Source organism: Sceloporus occidentalis, unplaced genomic scaffold, assembly GCF_023333645.1.
Source record: "Sceloporus occidentalis isolate IW3139 unplaced genomic scaffold, rSceOcc1.0.p SCAF_122, whole genome shotgun sequence".
NCBI classification, from domain to species: Eukaryota; Metazoa; Chordata; class Lepidosauria; order Squamata; family Phrynosomatidae; genus Sceloporus; species Sceloporus occidentalis.
This window is the reverse complement of record NW_028317102.1, coordinates 2,950,064-2,963,706: the sequence shown is the minus strand read 5'-3', so window position 1 is coordinate 2,963,706 and position 13,643 is coordinate 2,950,064. Positions and strand designations below refer to the sequence as shown.

Here is a 13,643-nt window from a genome sequence, read left to right as displayed (position 1 = left end):
ACACCCCAATATGTGTTCAGCAACATCTCCTGAGCGCAGCGATACCCCACATGAATGATTTTGCCTGGCTGTTTGGGGGCAAAAGGGCCACATTTGGGGCATGCGCATTTTTCAATGTTGAACTTTGGCATTTGGGGATCCACTGCCCATGCCCTATTTGGTACATCTTTGAGCCGGGCCATTTCAGTGTGCCCAATAAACCCATATATTTTTGAAAACTAGACACCCCAGGGTATTTCAAATGCTAGTATTTTAACTCTTTCCATGCACCATATCTACCACCAGTCTTTGTCAAACTTTGTGGTAGTCATTTTTTTGCATTTGGTTTTCCACACACATTTTAATTCAGGTATGAATTAAAATGTTCTCGTATATGTCACTATCACAAAACACCCCAATATGTGTTCAGCAACATCTCCTGAGTACAGCGATACCTCACATGAATGATTTTGCCTGGCTGTTTTGGGGCAAAAGGGCCACATTTGGGGCATGCGCTTTTTTCAATGTTGAACTTTGGCATTTGGGATCCACTGCCCATGCCCTATTTGGTACATCTTTGAGCCAGGCCATTTCAGTGTGCCCAACAAAACCATATATTTTTCAAAACTAGACACCACAGGGTATTTTAAATGCTGGTATTTTAACTCTTTGCATGCACATATTTTACCACCAGCATTTTTTCAAAGTTTGCAGTAATATTTTTGTGTGTGTATTTTTCCCACACACACCTACTTTATGTATGAATTTACAGCTCCTGGTATATGCCGCTGTCACACGACACCCCATAATGTGTTCAGCAACATCTCCTGAGTGCAGTGATACCCCACATGCATGGGTGTGTCATTTTTTGGGGGAACTAAAAGGCCACATTTGGTACGTGTGCATTTTTCTAATTGGAAATTAGATGTGTGGCCATCCTTCCCCCCGTGTTAATTGGGACGTTGTTGAACCTGGCCCATTCAATTTACCCCATCAAATCATACATTTTTTAAAAGTAGACACCCCACGGGCATTTAATATGCCAGTATTTTAACTCTTTCCATGCGAGAATTGTTTTAAGCTAATATGCTAATTTTAGGACTTGCTCACAAAAATATATTTTTTATATATATATATTTTTTTTTTATTTTTTTTTTAAAAAAATTTAACATTTTTTTTCAACTTGGAGGTTCCCCTGATAGTGACATCAGTGGGAAATGATTTTTACATTTTACTGTTTTTTTACTATTTTTTTCTAATTATTAATTTTATTTTATTTTTTAATTTATTTTTACTAATCACACTGTGATTAGAAAGCTGGGCTCCATTGACTTGCATGGTGAATGCAGTACCTGTATTCAACCTGCAAGTGGAGCCAAAGTTCTCTAGATGGTCTGGACTATCTAGCGAACTTTTAAAATTTGTGGTTCCTGTTACAGGACGGCGGCCATCTTCCTTGATGGCGAAGATTGCCGGCAGCTGCGGCTGTGACCGCTCTCCGGAGCGGTCACAGCCCATCAAAAGGTTAGTGTTTGGTGTCGCTGGATGCCTCCTGATCGAGGCATTCCAGCGACACCATTTAAGTTTAGGAGGCGATCGTCGATCGCCTCCTAAACGCTTTTAAAACGGGCGTCCGCCGCCATACAAAGTATGGCGGATGTTGACGCCCCGTGGAGGGGCCAGAGATGGCCCCTTCGTGCCGATCGCGGCGTTGCTGAATGCCTCGAGGTCGAGGCATTCAGCAACGCTTTTTGGGTGCAGAAAGCGATAGTAGATCGCTTTCTGCACCCGTTTAAAGACGTGCCGGTCCTGGCACGTCAATTGTCGTAAAGCACATGCTTTTCCGTGCCGTGCCAGGACCGGCAATTGTCATTAAGGGGTTAAACATTATAGAGGGCCAGGTCAGCCCTTCCTAACTGAAAAGCCTATTACGCTTGGCCCGCAAGAATTATTTAGTCTCAACTTACCTGGAAACTTCACAGAGCAGGGCTTAGCAGCTCAAGCCCTTGGACCAGACCACAGTTTTTGCATATCCCAGGTAGCTCAATTAAAAATAAACCATTTCTTTTCGGGGAGGAATACACAGATTTCCTGGCCTGCTTGTGCCCCTCTAGGACTATACCTGTGCGGTCCCGGTAAAGGCTTTTCAGCCAGCCATTAGCCAAACGGGACAGTCAATGCTGACAAAACCTTCAATTACATACTTAATGGCCACGAAAATCCACACAAAAAAGACAAGATGTTACCAAATTGCAACTTTATTGTGTGTTACATGTAATTGTGCAAAACGTTTGGTCATCTCAAGCTCATGTGATGCAAAAGGAGCTTATAATTATATATATATATATATATATATATATATATATATATATATATATATATATATAAACAACAAGGCTATGCACAGATCACAGTGACTCCGTTCTATCACGGTAACTACGCGGCTACCGCTACAAATCAATTAACTTACCTTGTCGGAATTATTACTACATTTCCATTAATGCAACAGTTAAAAAGGCTCCATCAGGGCGTTAAAAACCTTAAAATCTTAATTTAAAAACTAAAAAAAAATCTAGTGTTTTCAGAGGAATAGCACCGATGGCTGCTGCCGGCATCCTGATGCCAGAAGGTCTTACAGTAAGACAAAGTCCTCCGTGCTGAATCGCTTTAAACTTTTCCTTTCGTCTTGTGTGAAAACAGCACTTCGTTCGTAGACTGGAGAGCTGACGAAATCAAAGTCCCGGGCATGTCCGTTCACAAACGTAAATAAGGGGTAACTCGGCTTCGTTGAAGACTTCATCACCTGCAAGACCACACCAGTTAAGTTAAGATTAGACTGAACAGGATGAGGTATGTTCTGATTTTAAAATAAATCTACACATGCCACCATTCAAAAGTTTGGGGTCACTTAGAAATGTGCTTGTTCTTAAAGGAAAGCAAATTTTGTTCATTGAAATAACATGGATCAGAAATACAGCGCAGACGGGGTTAATGTTGTAAATCACTATTGTAGCTGGAAACGGCTGAGTTTCAATGGAATCTCTTCATAGGCGTACAGATGCCCTTTATCACTCCCATCACTCCTGTGTTCCAATGGCCCTTTATCACTCCCATCACTCCTGGGTTCCAATGGCACGTTGCGTTCGCTGATCCAAGTTTAAAAGGCTAATTAATGATTATGCAATTAATGGTTTTGCAATTATGTTACATCAAGAAATGCCCTTGTTTTCCATGAAAACAGCCAAGTAGACACTACTGTTCAAAACTCTACATTTGAAGTATATTGGAGTTATTTTGCGCCAGGTGCATTAATTCACAATTTCTGTTTATAAGTTTAACATTTCCATGTATTAGGAAGATAATTGCATTTCGTCAGCAAGACATGCTGCGAGGTCCCTCCACGATGCATTTTTAAGAAGGTAAGATCTTAAAGATCAGACTAATTTAACTATACATAATGCAGGGCCAGCTCTGCTTTATAATGCACTCCATAGATTGTTAAGATACAATTAGGCATCTACACGGATCATAATACTTACACTAAGTACGTTTTATTTTTAAATTGAATACCTGGCATTGGTCTTTCTTGTTGTTTAGCCATAATTATGAATATATATATAATATATACATTACATAAGTTATGGTGGGTAAAAGGTGATGGAAACCCTTCCACTTAAATTTAAGGGTGTAGTAGAAGTATTATTAAACACTCATCTACAGACACCAGACAAGCCAGAAGGCTTGCTTTTCCCTCAGAAATCTCATGGTGCTTTCACAACCACAAGGGATTCTGGGTAGGCGCATGCAAATAAGGTCAACAATTATCACCTTTGCCTCTATAGCCACTTTATACATGGATCCCTTGAAAGTAACTGCCCGCTGTACAAGACAGACTTTAGACAAAACTCGGAAAGAGGTGCAGTAGCCAGATCACCACTCATGGCCAGCTGTTTCGTCCTTCATGGGACTCATCAGCATGAGGTTGTGATACTGGCTTAATAGTTGAGGCTTGGGGTAGCTAAGAAATATCATTACATAAGTTATGGTGGGTAAAAGGTGATGGTATATATATATATATATTTATACACACACATACATATATACAGACATACACACACACACACACACAGGCTAATACTGCTTTTACAACGTTCAGCGATGACACCATTTATAAATGTTACAACATTTACATTGTATTCCGCCAACTATCAGGATTGTGCCAGGCCAAGAGCGCCACCTTCAGGAAGCAAGAACACCATATAACTTTTCAAAACAATAAAACTGGAATATACTATTTATTATTAGAACACTGTGTCTAGCGCGGGACCCGTCTACGGTATTTAACGTGTACAGATACCCGATAGGCTTGTGGCATGAAGTTGGAACTGGTAGAAATATTGTTGATTCGTCAGCTGCACATATACAATGTATGTATAATAAGCTGTATACATGCCTTCTCCCCATAGCTATTCACTAAAAGCATAGCACTCCTCTGGTTAATTAATTGTATCTCTCATGACTCTCAGCCAGCCAGAATATAGACTGAAGCTCAAAGGTAACAGGGTTCTGAGACAGCTAGTTATGTGTGAACAAATTTGAACGAGAATTGGCTGTAAGGGCCACAAGTAGACATCTCGGCAAATATGTTACGGTTTTATAAGTTAGCCAAGAACTAGCTATTGCTGCCGACTACCTTTGTAAGTTCTTCTGTGGCTTTCTCGAAGTCTTTGGGGTTCCTGCAATAAAATCCGATTGTGCAGCTCGGATCCATTTTCTTGAAAGACATCTTCTTAGGGGAAGGGCAATGGAATGACTGAAAACAAAAAGTTTGGATGTCAATTAAAAAAAAAAAAGGTACCAGAAAGCCTAAAGGCTTAATCCTACAGAGTAAAGCAGCGTCGTCTTTCTACAGGAATTAAACCCAATTTCCCTCAGCCTAGGAGCACCAGAAAAGGAGAGATCTGTGACAAAAGGTGGCAAAGCCAGCAGTATATGCGTTCACTTCCTTTTCCTCCCCGAACATGTCACCTGTTCCCATGGTATACATACAGAGCGTATAATATATATATCGCATAGAACTGTAAAATGTTGCATTATGGAAAGCAACAGATTTAATTGAAATATCTTTGATTCGCTTTTGATACAAGGGTCTCCAACGCAGGTCCTTGAGGGCTGCTGATACAATCTAATTAAATTCACAATGATCAAACACCGAAGTGGAAACAGCCACTTAAACGCTTTAAAATTTGATCCTTTGATTTATAGAATTTACATATATAAAATACCACCCAAACATGCTATATGGGAAATTATATATATATATATATATATATATATATATATATATATATATATTGGACTTTATATTGTTTACTGCTGCAGCTATTTAGCACCGGGCATAAACTTGGCATTTGGAGTGCAATTGTTAATTTTGGACATATATATATATATATATATATATATATATATATATATATAAAAACTTCCGCGTTCGCATGGAGGCTTTACTTTGAAAAGATTGTCCATTCAACAAAAAATAATTTAAATAAAACTATATATTGAGACACCTTGCCTTCTCCAATACCGTCTGGAAAGTAATGTTTAAATGTGATAATGTGTGTGATTTTACCTAATTACATTTGCAAATCTATCCGCATTGACTACGAGCCTCCGTAAAATTTACACGGCTCCACCGGGGTCAATCTGTCTTTGTCAAAGAATTTTCGATGGCTGTTCTCGTCAGCGTTTCAAAGTTTAATGACAGTCTGTATCCTCTTTCTACATAACACACCGAGCTTTAAGTTTTATGGAGCATTATCTGTAACGGCGGTTTATGCAAATAAATTAATTATGTATTTGTGTATATGTAGGGGGGCATGACGCATGTGTTATGGCTCAAGTTGTACACTATATATAGTATAGACTATATACTACTGTTCAAAAGTTTGGGGTCACTTAAAATTTGCTTTTATTTCAAAAACAAGGAAATTTCTGTCTTAAGATAACATGAAATGGATGAGAAATCCAGCGCAGACAGGGTTAATGTTGTAAATGACTGTTGTAGCTGGAAACTGCTGATTTTTAAAGGAATTTCTTCATTGCTGGCCCTTTATCACTCCCATCACTCCTGTGTCCCAATGGCCCTTTATCACTCCCATCACTCCTGTGTCCCAATGGCCCTTTATCACTCCCATGTCCCAATGGCCCTTTACCACTCCCATCACTCCTGGGTTCCAATGGCCCTTTATCACTCCCATCACTCCTGGGTTCCAATGGCCCTTTATCACTCCCATCACTCCTGTGTTCCAATGGCACGTTGTGTTCGCTGATCCAAGCTTAAGTTTAAAAGGCTAACTGATGGTTAGAAAACCCTTTAGCAATGTTACAGCTAGAGATGTCCTTGTTTTTCATTGACCCCAAACTTTTAAATGGTAGTGTAGCACGTGTAGATACATGGACATTAGTATGGGGGAGGGGGGGGGATTGGATAACTGTGGTATGTTGATCCTCCAGGGAAATATTCCTGTGGCAATGTATCACAGGAGGTTCAGAGGCATAGATGGAATAGAAGGAAGTTTTACTTTACCAAGAGGGTGGTGGATAAGTGGAATAGTCTCCCAGCAGAAGCGGTAGAGCGTAATACAGAGAGGATATTAAACATGCATGGGATGGACATACGGCTCCTGAATTTAAGACGAGACCAACCACAGCAGGAGAAACGGGCGACTAGGTGGGCTGTATGGGTCTGATCTGCGGGCAACTTCTGTTTCTGTAACTATCATGGAGAGCCTACCATTAAAATAACGAAGATGTTTAAAAACATTTTGGGCAGTGATGGGGCTTTATATCCAACAGTCCCTTGGTGCCTGGGAATGCATCCACTAACTCTTTGGTTTAAGACTCAGCCAAGACAACTCCGAACAACCAAATAAAACCAGTGTCAAAACGCATTGTTTGTTCAAACCTTTTTAGAGAAGAAATAACGGTTGTTAAAACGCTGCAGCAGGTACGTCCACTAAAGGTGGAGATCTTTGTACAATTTAAATTATAATTGGTGTGTAAATCAGACGAGGAAGCCGCGCTCCGTCTGCAATTACTTTACCTCGAGAGGAAAATCCGTTATGCTGACGTCCACAAAAGACTGGCAGTAATGAGGATCCATGTAAATCAAACTGTCGTCTGCAAGGGCAAAACAAAAGACAAGTAATTCAAAAAAAAAAACCAAATTATCACACCGCTTACAATCCAATTTCTATGCAGAACAGCGAGAACGAAGGGGGGGGGGGGGGGAAATAAAAAATTAAGACTATGGCGCTGGCAGCCCGAGACTCCGTGAGTGATAGAGAGAATTTACCGGACAGATTAACTTTTGCATAATCAAATGTGCTTGGATAAGCAGATTTTTGTTGTAAAGCGATGAGACTGTCATTTAATTTGGGGTCGATAAAATTACTCATACAAACACACAATTATATTCTAGCGTCGGCAGATGACAGATGCGTCGAGTTACTTTGCGCCGACAAGCAGGAAAGATTACTTGTCATCTTAACGTCAACTTAGCCCACTTAAGACGGCGCAAATGTAAATATGGACTTAAAATATGCCAAGCGATGGCAGAAAGAAGCTCTTAGGTTTTCATTAGTAGGTATGTAAAAGATGCCTTGTTTGCGCAGTTCGGGAAATTAAACAGAAACCAATTACTGTGTGCCCTAAATGACAAATGGCCGGTTTTTTGGTGGGCTTGATGAATTAACAGAGGACTCCTTTTGCTACGGTAATTATTCAGCCCGTGAATGGTCATTTACAAATGAGCCGGGGGAAAAAAAAGTACGTTAAAAAGCTGTATCTTATTAAACTACCCACCTTGAAAGCCCACAAAGTAATAGGACTGCTTCGGTTTGCCACCAATAATTCCAACGCAATATTCAAGGCTCAGAATTCCCTGCAATAAAAGACAATTCGCTCCAGAAACCAAGTAATCCAATTATCAGAAGTGATAATGAAAACGGATAATTTTTGCCCAGGATAGTTCAAAGTTAATGATTCATTGTGGTATTTAAAAATGGATCTGAGATTTTAAAACTGGATACATTTATTTTTTCCTTCTTAAGGCAGAAAAGAAACATTTAGCATGCTTTCCTCTGTTATAGCCCTAACGCTTTAGTGATAAGTGGACTCCAAAACCATTTGCAGCCAATGCAAAGGACCGGCAGAGGTTAATTGTAGCCCTTGTACAGTTTCTGCTGTAGGTCAGTGTTTAAAGGGACACTACAGTCATCGTATGATAGCTAAGAAGCCTCTGAAGGTATGTTGCCCCCCATTGCATATGCATTTGCCCCTTTTCCTGCCACCAATTGTATGTGAAGTCTTACTGCTAGTGAGCTCCAATAAATTGCCAAACACTCCGGGCTGGGGTCTGACGAGACCGGCACGATCGGGATCCACGACCATTGCTTCAAGCAGCCAATCATTGTGCAGAACATTGAGCGGCTGTGGGACCGGAAAGATCCAAGCCCGCAGCTTCCCCATATATTAAGTACCTTTTTGTTTTTAGACTTTGGGCGATGCATATAAAAGCACTTGTTGAATTGATTGTTTACAGGGCCTTCTGACACAGGAGTGTCCCTTTTAATTATTTTAGTCCTAACCTAAGTAATGATGCAGCAGTCCAAACACGCATAGAAGTTAGGACCTGTACAGAAAACACTGGGAGCGTGCCGGAGAGCTACAAGAGATCAATATAAAACTGCACAAAAAGTCATGGCAACCTGGCTTTTGGGATCTGTCGAGCCCTGTCCTTTTACACCAGTACAGAACATGCGCCATTACAACAGTATATGAAGCTGGGGTAACTGGAAGCCAGCACACAAGAAAAGGGGCAATTTATAAAGCAATGTATCCAAGCTGCTTCGTACCTTCACAAATTCAAAGTAGTCCACATTGGTTCTTTCACCGCCAAGTCTTACGGGAACGAGAATTAGCACAGCCTTTTCACTGCCCGAGCAACACTGCTGGTCGTACACGTCACCACTATAGACTAAACACAAAAAAGTGTATATTGTCGGCATGTCTTAGAAAGCTAAACATGAAAGGCTTATAATGAGGCAGACTGTGCAGAATATATATATAATATATATATATATATATATATATATATATATATATATACACATACATATATATACATACACACATATATATATACTCTCCACACCAATAGCATAGTTTTGTCAAACTACAAATATCACACAATGTGACTGCAAAGAAAATATGTTTGAATTCATGGCCACTTATTTCATGCTTACAGGTGTACTTGGAACTTTACAGTATAACAGGGGAGGAACATTAAGTGAAATGTTATAAGCACAGTAGTCTACAGATATTATGATCGGGTTCCAACAGAGGAGCTTACAGTATATGGAGTCTGTCTCCAACAAAAAGATTCTAAGGGGAGAACTAATGGCCCTTCTGCATAGCTCTATAGCCATATCTGGGAACTCTCCAGGTTTCGCTTCACCACGTAGAAATTCTGGGTCCTGTGAGTGCCATTGTGACACACTTCCGCGGGACCGTCTACCTTGAGACTTCTGGTGGCCCCTAAGTAGCTATCATGCGACTTCCAAGATAATCCACCGGAAAAAGAGCCTCCACACCAGCCACACTCTCACGCCGCAAGATGGCTCGCAGTCCATGCGGTCACTTACTTGTGCAGTCCTGAGCGACGTATATAGACAGACCTTGGAGCTCTGGATCGGGAGAGTCTTCAATGGCTTTCCTAAACACAACGTTTGGGATCGCTTACTAGGCAATAATCAGCATCCACAAGTAAAAAAAAAACTCGTATTATCTACAGCCGGTGCTTTTTGTTTTTAATATGCACTGGAGCCCCTTAAATACTCATTCCTAAAATATACAGTGAAACTAAACTAAAATGAAAGGTGTAAATTGACCCCCCCCACAACATGCCTCCTTTATTAACGTTGCTACGACAGAAGGAGACCAAAAAAGCCTTGACGTCAATTGAAACATTTTTTCCCCCCCAGCATTAGAACCAGATGTATGACCGAAATTGAGACAACATACTGGTTTTTCATTGAACTCTTAAGCAGTAAACTTGCCTCAAGAGATGCGAGACCACAGCCGGCCCATACCAGTCTCCAGCTGTTTTTCCAGAACCGTTCCCAAGTTTGACCAGTTTATGGAGTCCAAAATATGCCAGCGGGTAATCGGCAAACCAAGAAACTATTTTCTGGTGGTAGATCTCGGCCTGACTTTTCCCCTTATCGTTTTTAGTTAGTGTCTTGCAATGGGAAGTAGTATTGGTTTGGTTTCCAGTCCACTGGTTCTCCAAAGCAGCTCCAACTCTACGAGAGCTGTTGATCGGCCACAAAGGAGATTCGGAGTCACAGAAGTCTAGAGCGTTTGGCCAGACCCAGTCTACAAAGACAAAGAAAAGAAAATGATTTGAATACTTTTGATGCAGAGGAGTAGTTCAAACACTTAATCCGCTGTGCTACAGGGTATGTACTATTTATTGTTTTATATGGCGCCATCAAATTCCGTCTAGAGGGATACTAATGACTGTATCCAGTGAAAACAGATATAGCCCCTCAGGAGATCACATTAACGTACTCCAGTTCCATTCTCATTTCGGTTAAATTAAAACAGGAATCCCCAAATTTGTCAAATCGGTGTAATTGTTTTGGAAATAAGGCATATATACCATAAGCTCAATTTTTAGCCTTCTGTCTCTTCAAGTGGCTTCCTGAAACAATCAGCAACCTAACAGGGGAGGGATAACAACGCAGATCTCGAGGACCGGGAAGTGGGTTCTTAAATCAATTTTAAACAGTCACCATTACATAGGTTCTAGTACACTAAACAGCAAAATGTGAAAACTGTTCCAAGTAACTACTCAAAAGTGTGTGTGTGTGTGTGTGTGTGTGTGTGTGTGTGTGTGTGTGTGTGTGTAGGGGGTATATTAACCCCTAATAACCCAGGCCAACCTCTTCCTAGGAAATGAAGAAGTAGTCCTTGAGCCAGCAGCATCTGACCAGTCCTCAAAGTGCACCCCCATCCACAATCCGTAGTCCACACGGATCCTTCCAATGGTGGAAAGTCCTCGCGGTATGTCAGCCATATCCTGGAAATGAAGTCTTTACGGAAATCTTCGACATTCCCAAAATCCTCTTCGTTTATTACCGAGCCGGAGTCCGAGCTACCGGGAGACGATTCGTTGGATTCTGGAAAACACGGCACAGGACTCAAGTACAAAAAAGCTGATATTGCGCATTTAGAATACAATATGTACTAAAAGGACTTTTCATTTACACAATCAATAAACACAGATACCAAGGAAATTACAATTCTCACGAAGACTTTTTGTAGAGGGTTACGCTGCTTCAGCAGGGCGCCTAAAAATTTCGAACAGGACTGCAAAGGGCTCTTTAATGGCTTAAGCCCAATCAGCCACTGATGGGCAAAACCTCAAGAACAAAAAAACCCCAAAAACCTCAGTTCATCATTTAAGTAGAATAATTGAAATATAATTTACCGTCATATTTGAAGTGATAGCATTTGCCAAGCAGCAAAACAGGCGAGTTCCTCCTGAAGTAAGTTTTTGTTTTAAGAACCCAACCTTTAAAAGAAAGAAAAAAATATATATTTTAAATACTTTAGAGCAAAACAATTTGATTGTGGCATGCCTTTTTTTTTTTTTTACACAAACTAGGTATTCATTAAAGCCAGGCAAGTCTGAATATAAGACTACCCTATAAGAACAGTTTTATTAGTCAATATTAATGAAACTATTATTCATACTTAATAAAAAAACTATGATTAAGAAAAATGTATTTTTTGTTTTAATTTCCTTTTATTTGCCAACCTGCCCACCGAGTTATGCACATCTGCCCCACAGCTTGCCACTCTGCCTCCCCAGATAGGCCTTAAAGCCCCCTATATGCCACTCTGCCCCCGAGATATGCCTTATACCCCTATATGCCACTTACCAATGCATCCCTAGACTTGTCCCCCGTGCTCCAGACTCCCTGGTGTCAAGTGGGAGCAGCCGGCGGATGTCTGCGTGATCCGTGCAGACAACCTCCATCATAGAAGCCCCGGCGGAAGTGTGGGGAAGCAGCAGAGGTTGTCTGCACGCATCACACAGTCGTCCACCGGCTGTCAGACAGGAGGATCTGGGTCCTCTGCAGTGCTGCAGGGGATCTGGTTCTTAGTCTTGTAGTCAGACCTATTTCAGGTCTGATTTTAAGACAACCTTGAATATAAGACAAGGGGTATTTTTTCTCTGAAAAAAAACCTAGTCTTACAATTGAGCAAATACGGTATATAGTGAAAGGATCTGGCCTTTCCCTAGAGCCATCGGCATATAGGAGCTGGTTTGGCTACATTTTACTTCCTTCTTCTTGGTGTGAATGAACTGGGAGAGGCTGAAGTTGAGGTGTTTGTTCTTTTTTCAGACTACCACTTCATAACTAATTGCAATTGCCGGCGTTATAAATAAAAAGACAATCTACTTACTATATTTCATATTACGCCAAGCAGATAAGAATCTAGATTTTAGTTTGTCCACATCATCTGTGCCACTGGCTTCCATGTTTGCCACTTGAACAAACCCATACCGTGCCTGTTTGTTTTTGGTTTTTAAAGACAGATTCCTGGAAAAAAAAATTTAGACATCTTGTTAGTTCAACAAAAAAAACCCCAACTATCCTATATTAGATCTTCATGGAATTTAAGGTAAACAGAGGATGGCAGAGGGATATTTACGGTGTGTATAATATATATATATATATATATATATATTAACCTGTCATTGCCATCACCCCTCTGCCATGCTCTGTTATATGTAATATATATATATATATATATATATATATATATATATATATAGTTTAAAACTGTTATTAGTTGAGTTCACAAAGCATCTCATACGCAGACACTACAAATATCTATTACGATTCTAGAAAGAAAAAAAATGTGATGTTAAAAATATATAATAAAGTATCAACAAAAAAAGCATAAGGCAGGATAGGCAGCAGTTACAGATTCATATAAAAAGGTACAGTTCGGTCAGTCGGAAGTTTCTACCCCACTGGGGTGTTAATTATGTGGTCTCTAGTTTGGAAGAAAGCCTGGAACATACAAGTTATGGGAAAAGGTTTGATTTTTAGGAGGGCTCACATGTCCGTTATATGCATGTCTACGGTCACGTGAGTCCCCTGATCAACATATTGAACAGTTTGGTCTCCTATTAAAAGGTCACAACAGTCACTGTATGCTCTTTAATAAGGGGAGGGTAAAATTATTAACCTCTACCACCTGCATTGGAAGGCTGTTCCTCTTATCTACCACTGTCTAAGCAAGCAGAACGATTGAACGTGCACAAATGCCTGAGCATAGAACTGGTTAGCACTACATGTGTGCAAAATAAACGTAACATGCTATAATCGTATAACAAATTCAATTCCTACACTCGATTACAGCAGAGGGCATTTAAATCGCGGGACCCGACAGCAGTAACTGCCATGCAGCGGTTTCATCTAAGATACAGGAAACATATGCAATACACATATATAGTGTGTTATTAACCAGAGGATTATTATAATATTATATTATTATTACGCAGTGCATAGAGATGGGGGACA

At 40.3% G+C, this 13,643-nt stretch overlaps 1 protein-coding gene across 1 annotated transcript; it reads right to left on the bottom strand.

The window, feature by feature from the left end:
- Nucleotides 1-2,611: 2,611 nt before the first annotated feature.
- On the bottom strand, nt 2,612-12,592 carry LOC149282165 (cysteine protease ATG4C-like). Its single transcript, XM_089498597.1, has 10 exons — nt 12,517-12,592; nt 11,534-11,617; nt 10,986-11,222; nt 10,098-10,416; nt 9,684-9,754; nt 8,895-9,016; nt 7,843-7,921; nt 7,082-7,158; nt 4,673-4,792; nt 2,612-2,782 (listed from the first exon to the last, which is right to left on the bottom strand). Exons 1-10 carry the CDS (start codon nt 12,590-12,592, stop codon nt 2,612-2,614), a joined length of 1,356 nt encoding a protein of 451 aa, XP_089354723.1.
- Nucleotides 12,593-13,643: the final 1,051 nt, after the last annotated feature.

Bases quoted from the DNA above. Each gene is read 5' to 3' on its own strand.
- LOC149282165 (XM_089498597.1), bottom strand. From the start codon at position 12,592: ATGGAAGCCAGTGGCACAGATGATGTGGACAAACTAAAATCTAGATTC. The intron at 4,793-7,081 runs GTAAAGTAATTG...TTTTGTTTTCAG, and splicing joins TAACGGATTTTCCTCTCGAG to TCATTCCATTGCCCTTCCCC. The intron at 2,783-4,672 runs GTAGTCGGCAGC...GTGGTCTTGCAG, and splicing joins CCACAGAAGAACTTACAAAG to GTGATGAAGTCTTCAACGAA.